Here is a 27471-nt window from a genome sequence, read left to right as displayed (position 1 = left end):
CCTTCCAACTTGTCAATGTCCTTCTCTAAATGTGGCTCACAGAACTTCACCCAGGGCTCCAGGTGGGTTCATCCCAAAGCAGGATAGAGAGGTGTTGATACTTCCCTTGATGCCCCTTACAGAAGTATTGGTACCTCTGAAGAATGATGAGTCTTCTCCCAAAACAGCAATAAAGTTAACACACAAGTCACGAATGATTTCAACACTCAATGTGTACATGATAGTAAGAGAGGTGCTATTGAGTCAGTGTTTTTAATTAGGTATCCTTGCAGCATCAGTAATCTCTCATCCCTTGCCACTGCTATGCCCTTAAAAGTAAAAACCACCAAGGGAACAGGGTGGATCCCAAAATGAAGGCGTCATAAGCGATGGAATGCATGATGTGCCCATGCGCGTGAAGCATGCTACGGTGGCCTTTAATGGAGGCACATGGCTGACTCTGACTCTGCAAGGAGGCTGGAGCAAAGTTTCCTTTTCATCTTGCTGCAATGGATGAAATCGCTGCATTTTCCACACCAAAAACACAGCAATCCTGAAATACCCAGGTTTAACCTTTTGGTGGTTCCTAACTTTCATTTGGAGCAGTCAGGATGCGCTGGCAAACTCAAGCGAAACCACTAGGGGGCTCTCCGAGGACTCTGATTTAAATAGTGAGCCACAGGTGCAGCCGACTTTAGTTTGGGTAGCTCCTCCATCCAGCAACCTGCTCTGAAATCTCTCGGATTACAAGCGCAGAAGTACAAGCAGAAGCTCGCTTTGCTCCTCTGTCAAGGTTGCTCAAAGAATCAGCTGGGCTCCAGCGCTGATCGATCCCCAAAGCTCCAAGCCTTTGGAAACTTCCCAGGAGCTCCGGTGCAAAGGAGATGGCCAACAGTGGTCTACAGATGCTGGGCTTCATCCTGGCCTTCGTCGGCTGGGTGGGCTTGATCATCAGCACAGCCATGCCCCAGTGGAAAATTAACGCCTATGCGGGGGAGAACATCGTGACAGCCCAGGCCATCTACCAAGGTCTGTGGATGAACTGTGTCACGCAGAGCACAGGGCAGATGCAATGCAAAGCCTTCGACACTTTGCTCAGCCTTCCAAGTAAGTGGTTTGCTACATTTCCTTTCGCTGCTGGTGGGTTTCTCTTCAATTCAGCACACCAGGGCTGTGGTGTCAATAAACTGCCTTTCTTGGTGATCAGCACTACAGGGACTCAGAATTCCAAGACAGAAGAGGCAGAATAACGTTTAGAAGTTGTCAAATTACACACCTCAACAAGAAAAGCAGGCATCTCCGTGTTGCACACAGCCTTAGAGACGGAAACTTTTGGTTTCACTGGGGAAAACTTTTTTTTTTGAAGTTTTATTCGAATTTGGGATTTTTACATACATCATATTATCTCCTTCCAATTCTAAATTTCCCGTACAATTTTTTCCTTTCCTTCCCTTCCCACCCCCACCCCTGCCATATCCATTGGAAGGGTTTAAACTATTATCCTCAGCCACGGGCATAGCGTCTTTAGTTTCCACCGAACGTCTTTTGTTCCAGTAGTTTTTATCCATTGAAGACAGGGGTTCCATCTGTTCCTGACCGTGGTGGATTTGACCTTCCACATTGTTTCCTGTGACATAACTGCGACAATGTCCGACTGAATAAATTCAAACAAATAACTATTCCATGCCTCTACTGTCCATTTTTCTCTATCTTTCCAACCTAAAGCTATCGTTGCCTTTCCTGCTAATATCATAGCTTTGAAGATAAACCGGTCACCTTTCCTATAGCCCTGTTTCCAAGTATACCCATTGTCATGAAATCAAAGTCTATTGAAAGCTTCACTTTTAAAATTTCATTAATAACCTTTAGGGTTTTATTCCAGAATTCCTTTACCTCTGGGCATTCCCTGGGGAAAACTTCTTAACCAGACTCAGGGAAATAATTTTTTCAGGCTACAGAGGCATTTCTCAGGCTTCTGCTAGGTCCCAGAGTATCAACGAAGTCCTTTGCTCTTTTCTAATTCAAAGGCCACTTGGCTTTTGAATGCTTTCTTTTACTGCTCAAACATCTTAAATGTATACATCCATATGTCCCCACATCCCAACTGCACTCCATACCCCACAGACAGGACTGTCTTCTCGGCTACCATTGCCTTAGCACATCAGTATCAGGCTGGTTCACAACAAAGAGCTCTGTGAGGTCGATCGTCACAATGCCCATTTTACAGATGAGAAACTGAGGCTGGCAGGTGGCAGCTTTCTCAAGGCTGCTCAGTGGAGGTGGGAGCTGTTCTGTCTGCCTTTCTCTGCAAAAGACTCCTGGTAGTGAGAAAACAGTCGCTAAGGCACGTAGGAAATTGTTGGTAGGGATGCAAATTCCTCTTGTAGGTTTTGTTCAAGATACACTTGAAAATCCTTCTGGCTGCTTCTCACAAGGGTGGGGACAGTAATTATGTAGTATCTATTTTGGATCATTTTTTAATGGTAGCCAGCTTTGGAGTTTCACATACTGTAACTCATTCCTCTCTGATGAGATCTGTCTAGTTCCAAAACACACTACTTTTTCATCTGAACTATTTGTGATTCTCCCTTCCCTGACCAGGGATGTGTGTTGAGGTTCCAGAGGGCAGTTGTTAAAAGTACAGGAGTTTTACGGAGCTAAAACTGACATGTGTACATGTGAAAATCGGATTCTTTGCAGGTGGCGTTTTTCACAGTTCAAGTTACTTATTTGTCCTTGGCAGAAGTTTAGAATTTGACAATGTTTGAGATTGATTTCAGAAGATTTGAGAGGTGACATGCAATGGTATTTTGTATTTGACAATATGTAACAGATGATAGGTCATGAGAGTTCACTAGGGACGTTTGTCGGAATCAGACCCTCAAGAAACACTGTATAATGTTGTTTTGCCCAAGTTTGAACTGTCCACATTTTAAGAGCAATTGCATAATCAATCTTCTAGATGTCCTTTGGGATCTCTTCCAACTCTTCAAGTCCTTGAATCTATGATTTCAATTTGAATGTCAAATTTTCTGTTTATTGATTCTTATTGTCATATCGTGCCTTCGCACGAAAATGTGCCTCTGGCAACGTGAGCAGCCAAACTGAAATGTTGAGGAACTTCAAATACATCTGAAGATTTTGCTTCACCTCTAAAGAGACAGATATAGGCAGTATCATGAGATATCACTGCTTCCCTGGGTTTCAATATGGATGATTTTAGACACTGAACGAGAAAGAAGTTGACATGTTGGCTTTTCCTTATACCTTTTGCTCACCCAAAAACAGGCGCACTCCAAATCTGAGGTTGGATGGCCATTGATCAGGGATTGTTTGGCTGAGATTAATACGTTGCAGGGGGTGGGGTTGGACTAGATGACATTGGGGGGTCCCTTCCAACTCGATGGTTCAGATGTCAGCATTAGTAACAGAAGCTTGTTCCCAGGGAACTTTGCTAAGAATCCTGGAAGTTAACCAAAAGGCTTGAGGGCTCGCAGCTGAGATGCAGAAGCCACTTCTCAGCAGCGGCTACTGACTGCTGTATCACGACAAACTTGTCCGTATCATGTAACATAAGTCTTTATTCCTCTGGGTAGCTGGAAGGAAAGAAAGGGGGGAGGGAAGAATAATGACTATAATTTGATTTGATTAAATACTGAGGCTGGCTTGGCAAGTGCACTTGAACACAGTCCGCTGTTTCTGGGGGATGGAGGGAGACGATTTAGCAAAGGTGGACACAATTAGCAGAGTTTGGGGTTCAGGAATTTGGCGAGGGTTTCCTGTGAGTGTTTTCATGCTGTTCCTAGAAAGAACCGGTTGGCTGGCTTTCTTGTTGGCACCAGCAAGGCGACCAGATCCCCGTCCCGTGGCTGCTAGAGCTGGAATTAATTGGGGCGCACAACTTAGGCGGTGCCCGTTCACCCTCCGCGGGGTGCAATGGTCTCTGAGTTCACATCTGGCATTCAGGCAACAGCCTGCGGATAGATAGCATGTGTGCAAGTGGAACAAGGTGTGCCCACAATCTCTCCAAACCAGAAGTCATGGCTTGGGCATCGCTCCCGTTGTGCGCATTTGGGTATGTGTGTGGGGGGGTGGGTGTTTTGGTGTGCTTTTGCCAGCTCAGCTCTCCTGAGTGGGTGGAATAAGCATGAGCTTGAGGGGGTTTAGTTGGAAAAACCTCCCATCACACACACTGATTCCTCCCATCACACACACTGATTCCCGGTTGTGTGTTCAGATCCCGAGACCTCCCCCATAAATAAAAACACATTTGACTCAAATTTTGGTTTTGGGTTTTTTGGCAGAATTTAGGCCACAACTTTATTGATTACAGAAAAGTGAGTGCTTGCATAGGCTCTGGTTCAACTAGCTCCCTATGCCCACGGTAGGTAGCGCTGACCCAGGGCGCACCATAGGTCAGCCAAGGGTAAACACCTGGTGAAGGTCAAAAGCCTGGGAGCAGACTCTGTCCGCTACCCAGATGCTCCCTGGGACTCAGGCACAGGCACAACCCCCTACTGGGGGTTGACCAAACCAATTAGAGTCCTTGGATTTCTTTAAAGTAGCGGTTCTCAACCTGTGGGTCCCCAGATGTTGTTGAACTACAACTCCCATCACCCCGAGCTAGCAAGGCCAGAGCTCAGGGATGATGGGAGTTGTAGTCCAACAACATTTGGGGACCCAGAGGTTGAGAACTGCTGCTTTAAAGGAATACCCTTCACAGAGGGATTGGCACAGCTCTGCCTCCCTAAACACCTTGAACCAGGTCCTATCTGCAGCTTTACAAGTTGTGATGATTTGCTACGCGGCAGGCGAAACCCAAATGGCAACAGCCAATCAGCCAAGTGGGGAAATTCCTACCGTGCCCCTGTCCCAATGACAGATGACACACGGCGGGCTCCTAGTACATTTCCAAGCACAATTCAAAGTGTTGGAGCTGAGGTCCAGCTCCGGGGGCCTTCTGGCGGTTTCCTCTCTGCGAGACGTGAGGTTACAGGGAAACAGGCAGAGGGCCTTCTCGGTGGTGGCGCCCGCCCTGTGGAACACCCTCCCGTCGGATGTCAAGGAAATAAACAACTATATGACATTTAGAAGACATCTGAAGGCAGCCCTGTTTAGGGAAGCTTTCAGTGTTTAATAGGTCATTGTATTTTACTATTCTGTTGGAAGCCGCCCAGAGTGGCTGGGAAAACCCAGCCAGATGGGCGGGGTATAAATAATAATAATAATAATAATAATAATAATAATAATAGTAGTAGTAATAATAAGGTAAACGGCGTTTCCGTGCACTGCTCTGGTTCGCCAGAAGCGGCCTAGTCCTGCTGGCCACATGACCTGGAAGCTGTACACCGGCTCCCTCGGCCAATAAAGCGAGACGAGCGCCGCAACCCCAGAGTCGGCCACGACTGGACCTAATGGTCAGGGGTCCCTTTACCTTTATTTTTAAGTGCTCAGGGATGCCGATCTCTGGAAGCTGCAGGAGGGGAGAATCCAGCTCGCAGGTTTCACCAATAGAGCCACCTGTTTGGCCACTGTGAGAACATGATGCTGGCCTAGATGGGCCTGATCCAGAAGCCTCTCCTGATAATCTCATTTTTAAAAGCAAGAGATTTGGGGGTAAGCATTGCCCAGAAGGAAGCAACATGATCCTGGGCACCCTTCTTGATCCTAGATGGCTACGGAGTCCAGGCTGACTAGGGCCTTTCCGTCATAAAAAGACCCTCTGTACTTCCTCAGAGGCTCATTCTTGCCTCCATGTTTGTCCCTCAGTGCCCAGCACTGAGCTTTGGCACTGGAAAGTGGTGCTGGGTCTGATCTTTAATTAAGCCCTGCTCCCAGCAGAGTCAAACTGCTCAGCTATTCTGAGGGCGTCAGAAAGCACCTCTGTTCTGGCTCCTGTGTCTGTAGCTGGTGCCACAATCTGATTAGCAACCTTGTTTCGCTCAGCAAATCCCTCACGGTTTCCTGCTGAGCTCTGCCTGAACTGGTAAGCCGACTCGTCAGGTGGCAGCCAAAATGGTTGACAAATGCATGGTGGCATAAGCTTTAGCTGGCATGCACCCGCTAGCTTCTCGGGTACGTCTTGCAATGTGCATTCAAGCCCACAAACACATCCCTGGCCTCTGAGGCATTTAAGGTCCAGAAGCTCCTGTGTCGCATTTGCTGCAGTTTCAGCTGGACCGGGCAGCTGGCTGGTGTGGCTCCCCTTCGGGAATTGGGCAAGGACACTTCGGAGGCTTGAATGACTAATGAGAAGAGGGGGAAATAGCTTTGATTCCTGCATTTGCAGGGGTTGGGCTAGATGACCCCTGGGGTGCCTTCCAGTTCTACTATGCTATGATGCCATGAAAATGTACTTGCAAAGTCTGGCCTAAGGTACTGAGGCTTTTAAATCCCATGTATACACGGTGATGTAGGGACGCAGGTGGCGCTGTGGGTTAAAGCCTCAGCGCCTAGGGCTTGCCGATCGAAAGGTCGGCGGTTCGAATCCCTGCGGCGGGGTGCGCTCCAGCTGCTCGGTCCCAGCACCTGCCAACCTAGCAGTTCGAAAGCACCTCCGGGTGCAAGTAGATAAATAGGGACCGCTTACCAGCGGGAAGGTAAACGGCGTTTCCGTGTGCGGCTCTGGCTCTGGCTCTGGCCAGAGCAGCGATGTCACGCTGGCCACGTGACCCGGAAGTGTCTCCAGACAGCGCTGGCCCCTGGCCTCTTAAGTGAGATGGGCGCACAACCCCAGAGTCTGTCAAGACTGGCCCGTACGGGCAGGGGTACCTTTACCTTTACCTTTATACACGGTGGTGCTATTCAGCAATGCGCACACACTTCTCCCCTTCTCTGTTTCATGCTCACAACAACCCTGTGAGGTAGATTGGACTGAGAGATCGTGAATGTCCCAGTGAGCTTCGTGGCAGAATGGGGAGTTGAAACCTGATCTGCCAGGTCCTAGTCCAATCCTCTAACTGCTACACAATCTGGGCTCTGTAATATACTCTGTCCATGTTCAGAGACATGCTTTCCTTTGTTTATTGTTTCACACTGCTTTGGGAACAGATTTTGGGTTTGAGCCACAGTCCCTTACACCAGTGGTTTTCAACCAGCGTGCCATGGCACCTCTGGGTGCTGTTGGTGACACTGTCCTCTGTCCCGCTTTCCTCTGATGCCCTCTTGAGTCTCTGCCTCCCAAAGGCTTGCACAGCTGTTTCTTGCAGCAGCCCTGGTTACAAGTTCCCCGGGTGAATGGTGTCTCTGACGCTGGCCAGGGGTTGCTGGTTGCCAGGAGCTGAGGTGGCCTTCGAGTAAGCAAGCAAGCGGGCGAGGGAGCCCAGCCAGATAGTCTGCCAGCCCTTGATGTTGGGAATGGACAGACAAGTCCTAGGTCCGGTGGGGCAGTGTGAGGAAACACCTCTCTTTGGGTCAGGGGGGTGCAGCTCAGAGACCAGGGGCAGCAGCAGCGGCTGCCCAGAGGACTCCCAAAGAGAGGAGAGAGGAGGCTGAGGGCACACTCCACAAGGGAGGGTATCGAAAAAGGGTGAGAGGCTGCCAGCTCTGCAGGCAAGGGGTGTCCTAACTGGGCTCCTGAGCCCCACAGGGGAGCTGCAGAAAGAAGGTAGTTGGTCAAGGCAGCCGTGGACTCAAAAACATTGGAAACCTCTGCCTTATGCCCCGAAATCTGAGAACATGGCAACTCAGCCTGCCAAGATGACTTTTCTGTTCTTTGGACGAGACATTGATGCAAGGGTAATTAAAATCCACTCCCTGACATCCCGTATTGCATCTGAGTTCTGCAAAGTGATCGTCACTCAGTTTCTCCCTGGGTCTGAGGAAAGGTATCATTTGCAAGCATTAATAGGGTGCAGGGTTTATTTGCCTCAGTAAGCCGCCATCCTCTCTGTGCCTGGGTGTTGCCACCCAACATCCCATAGCTTCACGACTGATTCTCAGGCAGAACCTGTCTCCATGCCGGGGCCACACCCTGGCAATGCACGCACACCCTGCCTTTCCCTGTTTATGAGGGCTAGTCTGGATCCTGCCCCTGGAAAAAGGCTGTCTCTGTTTTGAGCCTATTTTTACTTTTGGGGAATGCTTTTTAAATGCTTTGTGAGTGTGCCCAGTAACTGGTATTCAGCATTTTACACATCATTTGGGAAGACAGGCGAACTAATACCAGTGTATTGGAAGAAGCAAAGATCCCCAGTGTCGAAGCAATGATTCTTTAACATCAGCTTTGTTGAACTGGTCATGTTGTGCGGATGCCTGATGATTGTCTTCCAAAGCAACTACTCTATTCTGAACTTAAAAATGGAAAGTGTAATGCTGGTGGTCAACAAAAGACGTTGTGAGTCTCTTTCAAGGCAAATCTTTAAAAAGTAGTATAAACACTGACAACTGGGGAACACTGGCCTGCGAGCGCTCCAGTTGGAGAACAGCCTTGACCAAAGGTGTCCTGGGCTTTGAAGACACTCGAACTCAGGACGCAAGGGAGAAATGCACTAAGAGGAAGGCACGCTTGGCAAACCCTCACCATGATTAACTCCTGCCCACTGTGGAAGGGCATGTGGATCCAGAATTGGCCTCCACAATCACTTACAGACTCACTTTTGGAAACCGTGTTTTTGGAAGACAATCTTACTCAGCAACGAGGGATCGCCAAAGAAGAAGAAGATTTAGAAGGATTGCTCCCTCCAATTGTGGAGTCAGAGCAGAGTCGCCATAGCTCGTAGGTATCAAAAGCCATGGATTGGTCTAATCCAGGCTTTCTCAAACTCGACCCTCCAGATGTTTTGGGCCTACAACTCCCATGATCCCTTGCTAGCAGGACCAGAGGTCAGGGATGATGGGAATTGTAGTCTCAAACATCTGGAGGGTTGAGTTTGAAGAAGCCTGGTCTAATCCTCTTTTAAAAGCCATTGAGGCTGGCAGTCATCACTGCCTCCTGTAGGAGAGAGTTCCACAGTCCAACTACACATTCTGTAAAGAAGGACATTCTTTTCCATGCCCTGAATCTTCCAACATTCTGCTTCATCTGCTGTCCATGAATTCTAGTGTTAGGAGAGAGAAAAAAAACTTTTCTGTGTCCATTCTCTCCATGCCACGCATCATTTTATAAACTACTATCATGCCACTTTATAAACTTCCATCACATAAATTTGTGTCGAAAGTGTGGGATATTAAGGAAAAAATGGCAAAGTAGCAGAAGGCAGGGAAGGAAAAGATGGCAGTGAATAGATCTGCTCCTTTGAAAGCTCCACTTTCTTTCTGCAGATGGAATTGGGTGAACGTTTGATGGAGCCACACACAAAATGCCCGGAACCATGGGCTGATTTTTGCATGGATCCATGCTTCTGTTCCCCACTTTCTTGAGCGCTGACCTTTGGTGTTGCCAGGGAGTATGGATCAAGCCAAAATGGACTGAAGGAGTCAAGGAGAAGTAGACGCCACTGGTTTGCTCTGACTAGGATTTTGCTAGTTGCTTGAATATGGATTTGGTAGATGTGCCAAGATCCTTGAAGATGGGTGTGGCAAAAATGATGATAAATTATTTAACAGGAACTTGAGCAAACCGGATTTCCAAATTGGTTTATGTCACAGCTGCAGAGGTAACTAGATGACCTCACTCTGCCTGATACTTAGCACTTTGCAACTGCACAATGCTTGCTTTTTGGGGTGGAAATGGCTAGCTGAAGTCAGGTTTTGTGTGACCAAATGGATGCTCCATGATTGTGGGTTGAATCTGGGTGTATCCACGCAGAGTTCAGCAAAAGCAATCACGTGACTGCTCCTGAGTGCAGCCAAAATTGCAGGCCAGTCCAAATTTTAGCTTCTGCCACATTTGAAGAGCGGCTAAGAGCGGGTTGGAGGGTGTTGTGGAGCACGTCAGTCTTCCCACATGCTGCTCTGGGCTTCTTCTGCAGTGTGTGGTTTGCCCCTCTTGTGTGATTCATGTTCTGCTCTTGCCCCAACACCACTCCCTCTTCTTGGATCATCATGGAGGTTTAGATTGCCTAGAGTGTTTGATAAAAGGCAGGAGAGAGGGAGATCCTGGCTTGCAGAAAGAGCTTGATGCCCTGTCCTGAGGTTAATATTTCAGTAGCCCTACTCTGAACAAGGGATGTGGGTGGTGCTATAGGTTAAACCACAGAGCCTAGGACTTGCCGATCAGAAGGTCGCCTTTCGAATCCCCGCGATGAGGTGAGCTCCCATTGCCCGGTCCCTGCTCCTGCCAACCTAGCAGTTCGAAAGCACGAAGTGCAAATAGATAAATAGGTACCGCTCTGGTGGGAATGTAAATGGCGTTTCTGTGCGCTTAGTCATGCTGGCCACATGACCTGAAAGCTGTACACTGGCTCCCTCAGCCAGTAAAGCGAGATGAGCGCCACAACCCCAGAATCATCCGCAACTGGACCTAACGGTCAGGGGTCCCTTTACCTTTACTCTGAACAAAACCTAAGTCAGGCTTCCTCAACCTCGGCCCTCCAGATGTTTTGAGACTACAATTCCCACCATCCCTGACCACTGGTCCTGCTAGCAAGGGATCATGGGAGTTGTAGGCCAAAAATATCTGGAGGGCTGAGGTTGAGGAAACCTGACTTAAGTGGGCTCCTGCCTCTGCTCTCGATGAGAAGCCCATGGGGCACAGTGGGACTGTATACAGCCCCATATCTGTAGCAGCCCCAAATCTGTATACAGCCCCATATCTGTAGATCTCAGGGTGGTTCACAATATAAAAGTACAATAAATACAGCATATTAATAAAAACAAAGACATCCCAATAATGCCCCCATCCACAACGCATTTTCAAAGGACTGGTGGAAGAGGAACATTTTTGCCTGGCACCTAAAGGTGTATAATGAAGGTGCCAGGTGAGTCTCCCTGGGGAGAGTATTCTACAAATGGAGCCACCACAGAAAAGGCCCGTCCTCATGCTGCCGCCCTCTGGACCTCTCGTGGAGGAGGCACACAAAGAAGGGCTGCAGGGGATGACCTCAGGGTCTGGATAGGTTCATACAAAGGGAAGTGGTCCTTGAGGTATGCTTCCCACTAGGTTGCTTTCCTAGTATCCAGATCAAGTGAAGTAATAGCACTGTGTTATTATGCCAAAGTCAGGCTACACCTGGAGTCCTTTGTCCAGTTCTGGGAACCACAATTTAAGAAGGATGTTGACAAGCTGGAAGGTGTGCAGAGGACAACTAAGATGTTTAGCCTGGACAAGAGGAGGCAAAACGATAGCCATCTTCAAATATCTGAAGGGCTGTCCCATGGAAGATGGAGTCGCTTGTTCCTCCTGCTCCAGAGGGCAGGACCCGAACCAATGGATTCAAATGACAAGGAAGGAAATTCAAACTCAACATTAGGAAGAACTTTCTGAGGCCACGAGCTGTTCAGCCGTAGAACAGACTCGCTGGGAGGTGGTGGACTCTTCTGGTTTTTAACTAGCTATTGGGTGGCCTTATGCCATGGGATGCTTTCATTGAGTTTCCTTCATTGCAGAAGTTTGGACTGGATGACCTTGGGTTGCCTCCCAACTCTACAACACTGTGTTTCTATGATCTTCTTCCAAGCATGAGGAACTTTCATCTTGTGCAATCTGATGGCCAGGCGAGCCTCTGCTTGCCTTTCCGGCAACACCTCCTTGTGGAATGACAAGCCTTTTATATTGTTCAGCAACCAGACCCCAAGCCTGTTCCTCTCCCTTCCCAGAACATCGTCCTGTGTGCTCTTCCCAGGCTTGCTCTACCACTGGCCTCTGCCAGCGATGGAATTTAGGGCAGGGTCTCGACTGGAGCTTTTCCTTTGTAGTGGGTCTGCTCCCTGGCTGTGTGGTAAACATCATGGCAGGAAAAGGGTAGGGCAGCTCTCTCTCTCTCTCACTCTCTCTCTCTCTCTCTCTCTCTCTCTCTCTCTCCAACAGTGCCCTGTGGTGGCAACTTAAGGACAATTGCATTTATCCATTGTCTTAGAACCCCTTCCATCATCACCCCACAGAACAGACTACTATAGCGTGTATCTCTGTGTTTCTGCATGTGTTTTTCTGCAAAGTTATTGATAGCATAATGCACTTAACATATGCTCATGGTTTTTTAAAAAAACTATATTAAAAATATGTAAGCTATAGCCAAAGGTTGACAATGGAACAAATTATCTAAAGGGATTGTGGCCTCCCCCACCCTACGCAAGCCATATATTGGGGGTGTTTTTGCTCTGGATTTCCTGCATCATTGAGTGGGAGGGTTGGGCAACAGGGACATCTCATTCTCTAGCCTATGCATTTATTATACGTATTCCTTGGCTGGAGAAAGGCATTGCAAAATTCAGAGAAGTGTGAATTTCAAAGGACGGCTGTGTTCCAGTTCTTGTGTTGGTTTAGAAAGTGGAAATTAATTTTTGCTGTTGTTTAGTTGTGTCCGCCTCTTTGTGACCCTATGGACCACAGCATGCCAGGCACTCCTGTCTTCCACTGCCTCCCGCAGTTTGATCAAACTCATGCTGGTGGCTTCGAGAACACTGTCCCACCATCTCGTCCTCTGTTGTCCCCTTCTCCTTGGGCCCTCCATCTTTCCCAGCATCAGGGTCTTTTCCAGGGAGTCTGCTCTTCTCATGAGGTGGCCAAAGTATTGGAGTCTCAGCTTCAGGATCTGTCCTTCCAGTGAGCACTCAGGGCTGATTTCCTTCAGAATGGAGAGGTTTGATCTTCTTGCAGTCCATGGGACTCTCAAGAGTCTCCTCCAGCACCAGAATTCAAAAGCATCCATTCTTCGGCGATCAGCCTTCTTTATGGTCCAGCTCTCACTTCCATGCATCACTACTATTGTTTAATTGTGAACAGAATTTAATTAAGCTGTGATACCTTTACTGCAGTGGGTTGGACTTGATGACCATTTAGGTCTTGTCCAACTCTACAGTGTTGTGGTTCTACAAATTCCTCCCCCTCTCTACTTCCAGATGACCTCTTTCTTTCTTGAGCATATATCCTGATTTGTTTGCATAAGGTGTTCAGGGAAGCAACACCTTTTGTTTTATCGTGTTTTTAATATTCTGTTGGGAGCCGCCCAGAGTGGCTGGGAAAACCCAGCAGATTGGGGGGGGATAAATTATTATTATTATTATTATTATTATTATTATTATTATTATGGTTGTTGTTGTTGTAATATAATGCCACCATTTCTTGAGCATCAGTTCTGCCTTGTTTGCTTTGAGGTCATGCAACATCCAGCAATTGCCACTCCACACTTTCCTGTGCCATTGCTTTCCTTATCAAAAAAGTCTGATTATTATGTTTTGGCGAAGTGGAGTGATTCACTTTAATTGTGCAACCTTGCACAACTGCCTCTGAGGTCAGAGAAGGAAATGCTTCGGAATCCCACATTGTGGGAGAATGGGCTTGTGCATGCCAGTTTCTCATATGCAAGAACAGGAAGCTGGGTTTTTAATGTATTTTTAGTCTTTGTTGGAAGCCACCCACTCTGGGAAACCCAGCCAGATGGGTGGGGTACAAATAAATTATTATTATTATTATTATTATTATTATTATTATTATTATTCAGACCCCCTTGGACCTGATCCAGCAGACTCTTCTTTCATGTGAAATCGCTGGAGTGTGGCTGAATCCCATTTGCAAAAAGCAACAGCCTGGAAATGGTCAGACGTGACTTACTTCCAAGTAGAAGCAGAAGGCGCTGTTTATGGATGCTCTGTTATTTATGGATGCTCTGTTGTCTACTCACTATTAACTTGACTAAGGGATGCGGGTGGCACTGTGGGTTAAACCACCGAGCCTTGGCCTTGCCAATCAGAAGGTCGGCAGTTCGAATCCCCGCAATGACAGGGTGAGCTCCCGTTGCTCGGTCCCTGCTCCTGCCAACCTAGCAGTTCGAAAGCACCTCAAAGTGCAAGTAGATAAATAGGTACCGCTCCAGCGGGAAGGTAAACGGCATTTCCGTGCGCTGCTCTGGTTCGCCAGAAGCAGCTTAGTCCTGTTGGCCACATGACCTGGAAGCTGTACGCTGGCTCCCTCGGCCAATAAAGCGAGATAAGCGCTGCAACCCCAGAGTCATCCGTGACTGGACCTAATGGTCAGGGGTCCCTTTACCTTTTTATTAACCAGTGGCGTAGCGTGGGTTGTCAGCACCCGGGGCAAGGCAAGTAATTTGCGCCCCCTAACCCGTGGATTTGCCCTAACCCCAGATGTTGCGCCCGGTGCGGCCGGCCCCCCTGCACCCCCCACGCTACACCACTGTTATTAACTTGGCTATGAAACATTTCACATTTCTTCCATGGAAGGATGAAGGAGGCCTTTGGATATTAGAGGACAAATGCTAAGGAATGACCCCCCCCCCCATTTTGGTCCTCTTTGCCTATAGCCTAGTCCTAGGCAAGACGGTCTGATCTGGAAATGCCATCCCTATGTGCTTTTTCTCCTTCTTGGTAGCACAACAAGAAATTTAGGCTTTTCTCAGCTCTAACCAAGACTTTGAATTGTGCCTGGAAAACATTGACGGGACAGAGTCAGGGTGCGGCGGGGGGTTCATTTTTCTTTTTCTTGCAGAAGCTGCTCCCTTTGGCAACTCTCCAGAGTCAGCCCTGTGTAAGAAATGTTTTATAAGCAGTTATCCTTTGAGCAGGAATCTGCCTTCAGTCTCTGTTAAAGGGAGTAACAGCCGGATGTGGGTAACAGCAGGGAAAATTACCACATCAGAAATAACTTTTTGGGACATCCAGGCTGATGACAACAATAAGTTTGGGGCAAGGCAGGGAACGTGTTGATGAACCAGGAGGGCGTGCAGCGCTCCAAGTTTAAGAGTCACACACTGTGCTACAAAAGCCTTTGAGTGCAACGTTTGGAGAGATATAAAATGCAGAACCGAATTTCCTGTGGGGATTTGGGATAGGGTTATTGGCTCAAGAGATGCTCCCCCCTCCCCCACATAAGAACATATTAAGAGCCTGCTGGATCAGGCCAAAGGCATCCTGTTCTCAGCGGTGGCCACCCAGGTGCCTCAATGGAAAGTATCCAGAAACTGGCATTGCTGCCTCTGGCTCATGGGCATCCCCAATCCTCTGGACTGCCAGCCATCACTTCCTCCTGTGGCAGTGAGTTCCACCGTTTAAAATTATTTACCGCATAGACTACCCCACCCAGAACACAATAGAACGTCTAGTCCAGGCATAGGCAAACTCGGCCCTCCAGATGTTTGGGGACTACAACTCCCATCATCCCTGACCACTGGTCCTGTCAGCAAGGGATGATGGGAGTTGTAGTCCCAAAACAGCTGGAGGACCGAGTTTGCCTACGCCTGGTCTAGTCCATGGGTGCTCAACCTTTGCCAACCTGAAGCCTGTCCTGTCATAGGTAACCTTCCAGTGATTGGCAGGGCTAGAGTAAAATACAAAACCTCTTCCAATCTGCTTTTCTCCTTACAGGGGGAAAGATATGCATGTCTGAATTGGGGGGGGGGGGTTTAGTGGAAGAAACCGCTGGCAGGCAAAAGCATTAAGCGCTTCCTGCTCCCTCCACAACCACTGGGCTCTCAATTGAACTCCCCCCCCCCAAAAAAAAACCACCCCCTGTGTTTCAGGTGTGTTTTTCTTTCAGACTGGAGTTAGTTATGCACACCTGCACGTATCATCTGGCTCAGTCCCCGGAAAGCCCCATGGATGTTGCCATCCAAAAACATTTCTAGCCGGGGATTCCCACATGAGCTGGCTGCTCCGTGATTCATCCTGACTCCTTGCCTCTCTTCCTGGCAGTATCAGTTACATCTCCATATCCCTGGCTGGTTTCATCCGTCCTGCGCTGCCCTTGGGCAATACCAGCCCTTCTCCTGAAGTCTTGGGCTTTGCGATTAGAGATTTGGCAGTCCACAGGTGCAGAAGCACCTGTGGCCGCCTGGCTACCTCAAGGAGACCTCAGAAAGACCACCTGGAGCACTTCTAGGAGGTTCTTACCTTGGCTTTCCAAGAGAACAAGAAGAACAACTTTTCGCTCTTCAGTTCGTTAGTTTCATATTAAAATGCCAACCAAACTGATTTTCTCCCCTCCACTTTCCCTGGTGTTTTTGACCTGCCTTCCCATCTCTGACTATGCTCCTGGCTCATGTTGACTTGACTGGAAAGCTATGGCTCCTTCCAAATCCTCTCACATCCATTGAAGAATCTTCCTGTGAGTTCTCATCGCCCACATACACAGGCTCCTTTTGAACCTCCAAGGCAATCCTCTTAAGATCATGCTTGCGTATGGCTGCAGAGGAGGGCAACAAAATATGATCAAGGGCTTGGAAAATCAAGCCATATGAGGAATGGTTGAGGGAATTGAGCGTATATGGCCTGGGGAAGACTGAGAGGTGATATGATTGTTGTTTAGTCGTTTAGTCGTGTCCGGCTCTTCGTGACCCCCTGGACCAGAGCACGCCAGGCACTCCTGTCTTCCACTGCCTCCCACAGTTTGGTCAAACTCATGCTGGTAGCTTCGAGAACACTGTCCCACCATCTCGTCCTCTGTCGTCCCCTTCTCCTTGTGCCCTCCATCTTTCCCAACATCAGGGTCTTTTCCAGGGAGTCTTCTCTTCTCATCAGGGTCTTTTCCAGGGACTCTGGCCAAAGTCTTGGAGCCTCAGCTTCAGGATCTGTCCTTCCAGTGAGCACTCAGGGCTGATTTCCTTCAGAATGCATAGGTTTGATCTTCATTGCAGTCCATGGGGCTCTCAAGAGTCTCTTCCAGCACCAGAATTCAAAAGCATCAATTCTTCGGTGATCAGCCTTCTTTATGGTCCAGCTCTCACTTCCATATGATATGATAGCCATCTTCAAATATCTGAAGGGCTGACACATGGGAGATGGAGAAAGTTCCTTTTCTGCTGCTCTGGGAGAGAGGACCCGATCCAAGGGATTCAAGTGACAAGAAAGGAGAATACAACTAGACATTTGGAAGAACTTTCTGGCAGTGAGAGTTGTTTGACAGTGGAATGGACCCCACTGGAAGCTGGTGGACTCTCCTTGGAGGTTTCTAAACAGAGGCTGGATGGCCGTCTGTCAGGGATTTTTTAGCTGTGATCCCTGAATTCCGAGGGGGGGGGGTTGGTCTAGATGACCCCTTGAAGTACTTCCCAAATCTACAGTTCTATTATTCTCTAGTAGAACTTTAGATCTGCCTTTAATCCCTCAGCCGTGTCTTCTGCCAAAGCGTAGCTATTATGTGGGTGGTATTTTTGTACATCTTCCTGGGAAGTCAGAATTCCAGAGATCTCTGCTACTGACCAGCAGCGTCATGTGTGGCCTTAAGGTAGCATGAGCCTCCTTTATGGTCATCTGGAGGGTTGGTGATCCTTGTTTACCCAGGTGTTATAGGAAGCCATCCATTTGGTCCCCAATTTGCTCACCCAAATGACTTAGGTATGCGTGTGATAAGTGTTAGGTTTGGCCTCAAGTCATTTCTAAAAGATGGTTTGCCTACAATTAGCAGGTTTTGCCCCATAACTCATTTCTTGGGTTGTTGTTTTTATAATGCTTACCTTCTTGAAAAGTGGTTGTTCTGGTTTTCTTAGGCATTTTGGTTGTGTGTTTTGCTTCTTTGTTTTCCTAAGGAGTATAAAGCTTAGCTTCAAAGATAGGAAAACTGTTTTAGTTGAGATTCCTGCACTGCAGGGGGTGGGTTAGACTAGATGACCCCAAAGGAAACGTTCCAACTCTACGATTTTCAAGGCCGCTCCCATCACAGCTCTAAAAACACAACAACGAGATTTGCACATTCTCACTCTCGTTCCTCAGGTCTGTGGAACATCTGGGATTCAAAAAATGCCATTAGATTGATATCAGTGATGTTTCTCGTGGCATCTGGAGGGGAAAGGCACATTTCTGCCATAAGGAGGTGATGGGTGATGATAACTTTAAAATCACCCCCCTTTCTCCCTTCTCCTCCTGCTGGATTGCAAATCGCTTGGGTTAAAATCACCAAAAGAAGACTCACAGACATAAGTGGAGGAGAGGTTACATCCATTAAGCCATAACAAGTTGAGGAACTGCATGCAAGCAATTAACCAAATCAACAGAATTTAATTAACCAAATTAAGAGAATTGCAGGCAGGAAGGCCTTTGCTAACTCCAGCAGGGAAACATCCCTCGAGCTATCTTGGCACAGAATCAGAGAATTGTAGAGTTGGAAGGGACCCAATGGGTCATCTAGTCTAACCCACATAGTGAAACCATGGAACTCCCTCCCACTGGAGGCAGTCATGGCCCCCAAGTCGGATGGCTTTGAAAGAGGATTGGACACATCCATGGAGGAGAGATCCTGCTCCCTGGTTTCCCACAGGCAACTCTTCGGCCACTGTGAGAAGAGGATGGGTTCCATGGCCTGATCCAGTGGGCTTTTATTACGTTCTTATGTAGGAAGCACAGCTAATGCAGCCACCAGGTGTGACTCCCCGGTTGAGGACAGGGAAGAAATAACTCCCTCTTTGCTCGGCGAACCTCAAAGATGAGCCTGGCAAGGACAACTGCAAAGTCCAGCAGGCATAAGCACGGCCCAATCATGCCTCGGTTTACCTGCTGTTTTCCTTCCCGCTTCCTTCCCTGCCCATATTTATGGCCAGCAGTAAGCCGCCATGCCACACAATTGCCTAAACACCCATCGACTTTTCCCCTACCATGTGGGATGGGCAAAAAAAACAAGGGACCTTCAGGTCAAGAAGGAATTTTCCCTGCAAAAATTCCTACTTCAATAGTCTAAGGAAGGGTGGGAAGGTGCTATAAAGCAGAAAGCAAGAGGCAGGAGAGGAGTCAATTTGTAAATTGAGCTTTACCCCCCCCCCCTTCTTCTTTTGGCCTCACGTGGACATCCACCTAACCCCTTCCGTCTAGCAGGGTCCGAAGCACTCTCCTCTTCTTCAGCTGTGGCTCTTGCATTGAAAGGGTTTGGAACAGGTGAACTTTTTTTTTGGGGGGGGGGGTCCCTTCCAACTCTACAACCCTACGCTTCTGTCCAGGGTCAGAGTGAGGTCAAGCACACTCCCCCAGCTTAATATCCTATGCACTTAAAAAAAAATGTAGAGGGGGGCTATTTTTTATTATATATGTTTTATTATGTATTCTGTGAACCGCCCTGAGACCCCCAAGTATAGGGCGGTATATAAATAATGATAATGATACCAGGGACAACATTGCTGGGGTCATAAGCCCCCCTGCTGGCCAAAGGATGAGGACGATGGATTTCATTTGCACCCCATCCTTCCTGTAAAGAGGTCTCAGAGCAGCATACAGAGTGCATGTGGAAACAGACTCCCGCTGGGTTCAGTCTGAGCTGCTGAAATCCTCCGGATCATTGCGCCTTTTCATCTTTGGAAGTGAGCAGCTTAGAGCCAACACCCTAAACAAAAAGACAAAAAAAACAGAGCAAATAAAAAACTTTTTACAAGATTAACCGGATCTTGTGAACCAAACAAGTCCAAAGCTGAAGAAGAGGCCAGAGGCAGAATTTTGTTCTCGGAAAGGGTGGTGTCTGGCTCCAAGGAATCCGGATACAAGTTTGGCATTCCCTGCTTTTTAAAAATAATTGTGTGGGACATCGCTCCCCTTACACACACACCCCATAACGTTTGCTCAGAAATCGGCTCCACTGAGTTGAGAGGGACCGAGTACATTGTCAGGATCACAGCTGTCATTCAAGAGTTCACGGGGGCACACACCCAAAGGTGGCTGCTATCCCTCTCCAAAAATAACCTCTTGGTTTGCCTGAGTGATTGGGCTGACCAGGTCAAGAAGACCAGTCCCTCAAGCAGCTAAGCCAGTACTTTTCTTAAACTGCAGGAGGGGCTAACAAGCCCCTCTGGTGCTCTCCGTGATACACATGAACTTTCTTAATGAAGAATGGAAGAAGGAGGAAGAGAACTTTTTGCTTTCTCCAGTTCACTGCTGCTGTATTCTGGCAGGAATTTATTTGTCTTAACATGACAGTATTATAGAACGGTAGAGTTGGAAAGGACCCCCAGAGGCCATCTGTACCCTCCAGCCGTCTCTCTATTTTCCAGGGATAGTCCTGGAATTACGAAAGCCGTCCTGGTTTCTGTTTTGATCCCAGAAGGTCCCTATTTCCCCTGCCTGTGCAGGGTTTGGGCCGAGGGAGTACGTAGACCCTTTGTAAGCAGAGGTCTGAATCTGAGAGAGAGGATGGCTTCCTGCGTATCTTCTGGTGCACTGCTGTTGATCTAGTCTGTATCTTTTGCAGGGCTTTCGTTCTAATGGGAAGGAGGTTGATCCACCTCCATCAGTGATGAGCTCATTGACTTGGAAATTTGTCCTGGCTCCAGCGGCTTCAAAGAGGGTGGCTCATATCAGAATACAGCCGGTGGCTGCATTCCTAGATTCGCATACCTAGGTGTGAACCCCATTGAATTTAGTGGGGCTTACCTGTACGTCATGTGGATAGGATTGCGCTGTTAAAGGATTAAGCCACTTGCTAAATGAGTTCAGAGGCTATTTAAAAATAAATGAAGGATTAACATTGGAAATGTTTTATTTTTGAACCAACCAAAGAATGCAGTACAATGTGAGATCATTACTCCTCGAACTTCAGAGCATGGGAAGTCACTCAAAGATATAAAATTTGGCATAAAATTTGGTCTTTTGGATTGTATTACAATTCAGAATGTACTTAATGTGGTTTTTATTGGATCATTAATATGGAAAACTTAATAAATATTATTTAATTTTTTTTAAAAAAAAGGATCACGCTGTTAAGGTGACAAGCCATCGTCATCACTGGTGTAGTGCCTAAGGGTTAGAATGGCTTAATACATTGCCATGAACACATCACTCACTTATATAAGGCCTGTTTTAATAGCTATCCCTTCTGCAAGTACGTCTGAGGACAAGTATCTGTGAAGATGCAGCTCCCTCTCTGTGTAATTATTACATGCTTGGGACCTTGGATGCATTTGAAACAAGTACCCCAGTATCAGGAATCTGCCTTCAGAATGCTGAATCAATTTGTGGAGCAAATGGGATGATAAAGGCATCACAGAGAGAGGCAACGATATCTCCCCTTTGCTCAAAGATGCTCTCGGCGTCTTGAGCAACACCTGTTGCCCTTGCAGTGTTCCAACATTGGGCAATTGCTCACATCCTGCAGTATTATCCCTCCTGCCTTATCTAATCTCACATCTAATCTGCCTGCCTGAATCTGGTTTCTTATCTGTGCCAGCCTAAAATTGCATCAGGAGGAAAATCCAGGGGATATTTTACTATAATCAGAAAAGTCTCACCATGGCGTGGCGGCGCGATAGGCGGTGATAAATTTAGTCTGGGGGTGGACAGATGGCAGGTCAGGGACTTTGGCTGTGATTCTTGTACTGCAGGTGGTTGTACTAAATGGCCTGTTGGGTCCCTGCCAACTCTGCAGTTCTATGATTCTACGTCTAGCTGGTTTCCAGCAAGTCTCCTGGTGGTTGCTGAGATTCTTGCAAAGGAGGATGATGGGCTTTGGTGCGCCTGCAGACGGGACCTTAAAAGCATAGAATCCTAGAATCGTAGAAGTGGGAGGGACCAAGGAATCCCAGGAATCTTTTGCCCAATATGGGTCTCGAAGCCACAAGGCTGAGTCTAGATGCAGGGCTCTTGCCCCATTCTTACGCTATTCTGCAGCATGGCTGCCAGGTGGCCTGAATGGATCAGTGGTCTGACTCATAAGAAGATCCTGTTCCGGATCAGGCCAATGGTGCATCGAGGCCAGCATCCTGCTTTCGCAGTCGCCACCCAGGCCACAAGCAGGATCCGGGCACAGCTATTACTTTATTATTTATTCAATCTCTATATTGCCTTTCCTCCAAGAATAACAGGGCAGGTTACAATATAAAAACACAACAGTGCATACCACGGCAACACATGAAAACCATAACCCACCACACACCCAGCTTCAAAGGCTGCAGATTCGTTAATTAGCCAAAGGCCTAATGGGAGAAGAGGAATGTTTTTGCCTGGCACCTAAAGATATGTAATGAAGGCACCAGACGAGTCTCCCTGGGGAGAGCATCCCACATATGGGTGCCACTGCAGAAAAGGCCCCGTTTTGGTGTTGCCACCTTCTGAACCTCCTGCAGAGGAGGCACATGAAGAAGGGCCTCAGAGGATGGTGTCAGGGTCCAGGTTGGTAGTCATATGAGGAGAGGTAGTCCTTGAGGAGCCCTCTGCCCTCCTGAGGCTTCTGGAAACGGGTGTTCAGGAGCATTGCTGCCTCCGAGTGTTGGAGGCAGAGCAATCACCATCATGGCTGGTGGCCACCCATAGCTCTGTCCTGCAGGACTTGGCATTAAGTGGTTCCCTGTCTTCTTTTGCAGGTATTCTCCAGGCAACTCGGGCTTTGATGGTGGCCTCTATCCTCTTGGGGCTCATCGCCTTCTCCATCTCCTTAATCGGAATGAAGTGTATGAAATGCATGGAGGACGACCAGGTCCAGAAGATGAGGATGGCCATTATCGGAGGCATCTTCTTCCTGGTTGCAGGTCAGTAGCATCTCTCTCTCTCCCCGGACAGTTGTTTTCTCGAGGGCAAGGGGGAACTGGATGGGAAGCACCAGAGGTGGAAAGAGAGGGGAAGACCGCAAGATGGTTGACTCACTGCCTGCCTTTTTTCTCTCATCTCCATTCACAGGATTGGCCGCCTTGGTGGGGACTTCTTGGTATGGAAACGACGTCGCACGCCAATTCTTCGACATTTACACACCTGTCAACACCAGGTAAATGCAGCCCTCATGCAACCGGGCTTGGTTAAAGGTGTGGTGATGTCTCTCGTTTGCTTCTGGAACCCAGGTGGCAAAAAGGTGTTGCCCTGGACAACCCATCTAAGCTTGCCAGGATTTGCTGAGCTCCTGTGAAGAGGGGGCAATGCTTCTGAGTTCCAGATGCTGGGAACCACAGGAGGGGATCATAAGAACATAAGAACAGCTGGCTGGATCAGGCCAATGGCCCCTGTAGTCCAGCAAACTGTTCCCAATGGGGCCAAACAGAAGCCTGTGGGAAACCAGCAAGCAGGATTCAAGCACAAGAGCAGCTCTTCCCTATTGCGGAGTCCAGCAAACTGGGATACAGAAGCATTTCTGCCTCTGATTGTGGAGGCAGAGCCAAGCCATTGGGGCTATCAGCCACCCAAAGCGCTCTCCTCCATGAATTTTTCTAGTTCTCCTTTAAAGCCATTTTGGTTGGTGAACATCACTGCCTCCTGAGGGAGGGAGTTCCATAGTTTAACTATGGAACATAATACTGGTCTTGAAAGATCTGCATTGGTTCCCAGTCCCTTTCCGAGCACAATTCAAAGTGTTGGTGCTGACCTTGAAAGCCCTAAACGGCCTCGGCCCAGTAGACCTGAAGAAGCATCTCCACCCCCATCATTCTGCCCGGACGCTGAGGTCCAGCGCCGAGGGCCTTCTGGCGGTTTCCTCATTGCGAGAAGCAAAGCTACGGGGAACCAGGTAGAGGGCCTTCTTGGTAGCGGCACCCGCCCTGTGGAACGCCCTCCCATCAGATGTCAAAGAGATAAACAACTACAGTGGTACCTCGGGTGACAGACGCTTCAGGTTATATTACCTCGGGTTAAGAACTTTGCTTCAGGATGAGAACAGAAATCGTGCTCTGGTAGCACGGCAGCAGCAGGAGGCCCCATTAGCTAAAGCGGTGCTTCAGGTTAAGAACAGTTTCAGGTTAAGAATGGACCTCCAGAACGAATTAAGTACTTAACCCAAGGTACCACTGTACCTAACATTTAGAAGACATCTGAAGGCAGCCCTGTTCAGGGAAGTTTTTAATGTGTGACATTTTAATGTATTTTTCAACTTTGTAGGAAGCCGCCCAGAGTGGCTGGGGAAACCCAGCCAGATGGGCGGGGTACAAATAATAAATTATGATGATGATGATGATGATGATGATGATGATGATGCTCTGTGTAACAACAACAACAACAACAATTTATTTATTGTACCCCACCCATCTGACTGGGTTTCCCCAGCCGCTCTGGGAGGCTTCTAAAAAATATAAAAAGACCATAAAATGTCAAACATTAAAAGCCTCCTGATACAGGGCTGTCTTCAGATGTCTTCTAAAAGTTGTGTAGTTCTTTATCTCCTTGACATATGGTGGGAGGGCGTTCCACAGGGCGGGTGCCGCTACCAAGAAGGTCCTCTATCTGGTTCCCTGTAACTTCACTTCTCGCAGGGAGGGAACTGCCAGAAGGCCCTCGGAGCTGGACCTCAGTGTCTGGGCTGAACAATGAGGGTGAAGACACTCCTTCAGGTCTACTGGGCCAAGGCCATTTAGAGAGAAAGAAGTGAAGAAGTCCTTTTTATCTGTCCTGAAACTTCCAACCTTCATCTTCACTGGATGTCCCTGAGTCCTTGTGTTATGAAAGAGGGAGGAAAAGGGACTGTAGGCAGGTCTAGGCAGGTGAAACATCACACTGCAGCCAAGAGGGAGGGACAACCTCCTCTTCCTTTTGTACATCCTGCCTGCCAAAGAGAGTTTTGTGGCTTCGCAACTTGCATCTTGCATGTTAAGATCAATTCATCCTAAACTGAGTGATCCATTTTGACCCAGTCTGCATTCCACACCAAAGGGAATGTCTCTTGCCAGAAGTGCTGGACCAAGTTTTCATACCTTCCCTCATCCATGGCTGATCATTTATGATCACGGTATTAAAGCGGATGAATCAGACCAATGCCTTGTAACTGAATCACAACACCTGCCCCTCAACGCCTGCAAGTTTCGTCCTGCTTTCAGGACACTTGTGAAAGCCCCGAGTGACTTTCATACATAGCTGTACATATCCAGCTGTCCCAGACGGATGCGAGGAGACCAGGGCACCTCGCACACAAACCTATGTGGAGTTATGAATAGGAATGTTATTTATTCGTATAGCTGAAGCTGTTCCAAAAAGCCAAAATACACAAAACAAAATAAAACACATCACACGGTTAAAATAATTATTTCTTATTAATATTATTTTCAAGTTGAGGTATAATTGTTTTTTTTTTTAAAAAAAAATAATTTTTATTAAGTTTTACACTTTTATATTCATCACAATAACATTATCTAAAAAAGAAAAATAAATGCAATTCTCCAATCTCCCCTCCCCTCAACGTCTCCTGCCTGTTTTTTTATATCTTAACATTGCATTCTTTAAGTTAAATATTTTTATATTCTTATCATTTTTATACCTTAACAATTTTCTAAATGCCTCTTATACTTTGCTATTTTCTAATTCTTACACCTTACTTTTTATCTTTATTTCCTTGGTTGTAAGTGATTACTCAAACCCTGCTAGTGAGTCCACTTCCTTACAATGTTTCTGTAAATACAAGATAAATGGTTTCCAGTCTTTTTAAGTCTTTATTGCCCTTATCTCTAAGTTTTCCAGTTAACTTGGCCATTTCCACATACTCCATCAGTTTTTCTTGCCATTCTTCTTTGGTTGGTATCTTGCTGTCTTTCCATCTTTGGGCTAGTAATATCCTAGCTGCTGTTGTAGCATACATTTAAAATAATTATTTAAACCAGGCATTCTGTGAGATAAGAGCTCACTCCCCTAAAGAATTTAACTTACCATACCCTCTAACTTTTCTCCTTAAAATTGTCCCCCTTAAAACAGGCCACTTTTCCAGAAGTGTAAAGTGTACCTGTGCCCCAAAAAGAAGTTAATCAGATACCCATTTGATCTCTCAACTGAGAGATTTAAACCTTTGACCAAGGCTTCTCTTAAGTCCTTGTAGGTTGGGCAAATCATTAAGAAGTGGGGTGAATCTTCATGCACTGGAAAGAGAAATGCAATTAATGGTTAGCTATTGTTGGTGGTGATTAATTGGTGGTTTTCTTTCCCCCTTCTCCTCTTCTCCCAGATTTGAATTTGGACCCGCTCTCTTCATCGGCTGGGCAGCTGCGGCCCTGACCATCCTGGGAGGGGGCTTCTTGTGCTGCTCCTGCCCTCGCCGCGAAACCACCTACCCGCCAAGCCGGCCGTACCCCAAGTGCACCCCCTCTTCCGGGAAAGATTACGTATAACCCGGAATGGAGACAGAGCAAATTGCCTTGGCATTTAAGAAACCAAAGGGACACTGACTTCTCATTGTCCTTCGGAAAGCAGGGCATGTGCCTTCGCCCCCTCGCCCTGCTCTCCCTTGCATAAAACAAATGCGTATATTTATATCGATGCCATTCATGTGTAGCCATTTCTGTTCCCGCATGGGCAAATCTGTCCCCATTCTTCCGACAGATGAGGAGGCCCCAAACATGTACATAGCTGCTGTGAAATGGCACCAAATGTATCTATCTTTCCTTGAGGGTATGAGACAGGCAGCCCCACCACCTCCCCCCAAATATTGTTTGTGTATTCCCTCTTTATTCCCTTCCTATGTTAGGGCACCCAAGCATGTGCCTGCTGCCTCATTCTGCTTTTCCTTTGTATATATTTCGACGCTGAAGCGGCAGAAGGGGCTCAGGTCTAGCGCAGGAGGCCAGAGGTTTCAAAACCTTGAGTGAGGGTCTGCTTGAAGAATCCGTTTGAATGCATGGATGTGTTGGGTTTCTGTTCCTCTCCCCAACCCCCCAACCCCTTTGCCAAGGAATAGTTGGGCCCCAGAGCGGCCCCGGTCCTCCTGTTTTTCCTGCATGCACAGAAGCAAGGCAGAAGGCCTCTGGTCAGAGAAGATGACCGTGTTTGAATTCCCCCAAGGTACTTGGCTAAGGGTGGACCTAAGGAGTTGGCCTCTGAGATTTTGCTGCCTGAGGGCAAGGGCAAGAAGGGGGCATGGATGCCTCAGGTCCAGGTTTGAGTTACAGCATCATAGAATTGTAGAGTTGGGAGGGAGCCTTGAAGGTCATGTATCCAAACCCCCTGTAATGCAGGCATCACAGCTATAGAATTGGCCATCCTGAAAAATCTCCAATGAAGGAGAGTCCACCACCTTCCATTGCTGAATGGCTCTTAGAAAGTCTTTCCTTGTGCAGTCGGAATCTCCGTTCTTGTAACTTGAATCCATTGGCTCAGGTCCCCCCCCTCCAGAGCAGCTGAAAAACAAGTTTGCTCCATCTTATAAACATAATAATCTTCCACCTGAAAAGTCCTTCAGACGCTTCCCTGTCTCTCATAAAGCTCCCTGGGTGACCGTGATAAAGACTGAAGATCTGCGTGTGCCTACTTGGGAGTAGACCCCCTTGACACCAGTGGGATTTACTTCCTTCTCTCTCAATCAAAGCCTGCCTCCTAACCCTCCCTGGTTTGTGATTGTGGTTCAGTCCAAATTTCTCCCCGCCTGTCTGTATTAATTGGCTAAACTTCAGTGCCTGTGTGTTGGCAGGGTGGGTTGGGTTGGGGGCTTATCTATGAGGATGTTGTATAAAGTGTTGACTGTTTTCAATAAATGTAACCTTTTCCTTTTTTTAAAGAAACCATGTCTCTGTTTTGCTACTTATTTTTTATATATATACTTGTACCTGAAGAGGGAATAAAGAAAAAGAAATCAAA

General features: G+C 47.5%; 1 protein-coding gene across 1 annotated transcript; it reads left to right on the top strand.

Annotated features, from left to right (window-relative positions):
- The first annotated feature begins 444 nt into the window (after window positions 1–444).
- On the top strand, window positions 445–27471 carry CLDN1 (claudin 1). Its single transcript, XM_079978316.1, has 4 exons — window positions 445–1086; window positions 22302–22466; window positions 22615–22699; window positions 25847–27471. The coding sequence occupies exons 1-4, from the start codon at window positions 864–866 to the stop codon at window positions 26007–26009; spliced, it is 636 nt and encodes a 211-aa protein (XP_079834442.1). The 5' UTR covers window positions 445–863; the 3' UTR covers window positions 26010–27471.

Source organism: Podarcis cretensis, assembly GCF_951804945.1.
Source record: "Podarcis cretensis genome assembly, chromosome: 5".
Taxonomy (NCBI): domain Eukaryota; kingdom Metazoa; phylum Chordata; class Lepidosauria; order Squamata; family Lacertidae; genus Podarcis; species Podarcis cretensis.
The sequence above is the reverse complement of the archived record's forward strand: the minus strand, read 5'-3'. Positions and strand labels throughout refer to the sequence as shown.

Bases quoted from the DNA above. Each gene is read 5' to 3' on its own strand.
- CLDN1 (XM_079978316.1), top strand. From the start codon at position 864: ATGGCCAACAGTGGTCTACAGATGCTGGGCTTCATCCTGGCCTTCGTC. The intron at 22,467-22,614 runs GTCAGTAGCATC...CTCCATTCACAG, and splicing joins CATCTTCTTCCTGGTTGCAG to GATTGGCCGCCTTGGTGGGG. The intron at 22,700-25,846 runs GTAAATGCAGCC...CTCTTCTCCCAG, and splicing joins TACACACCTGTCAACACCAG to ATTTGAATTTGGACCCGCTC.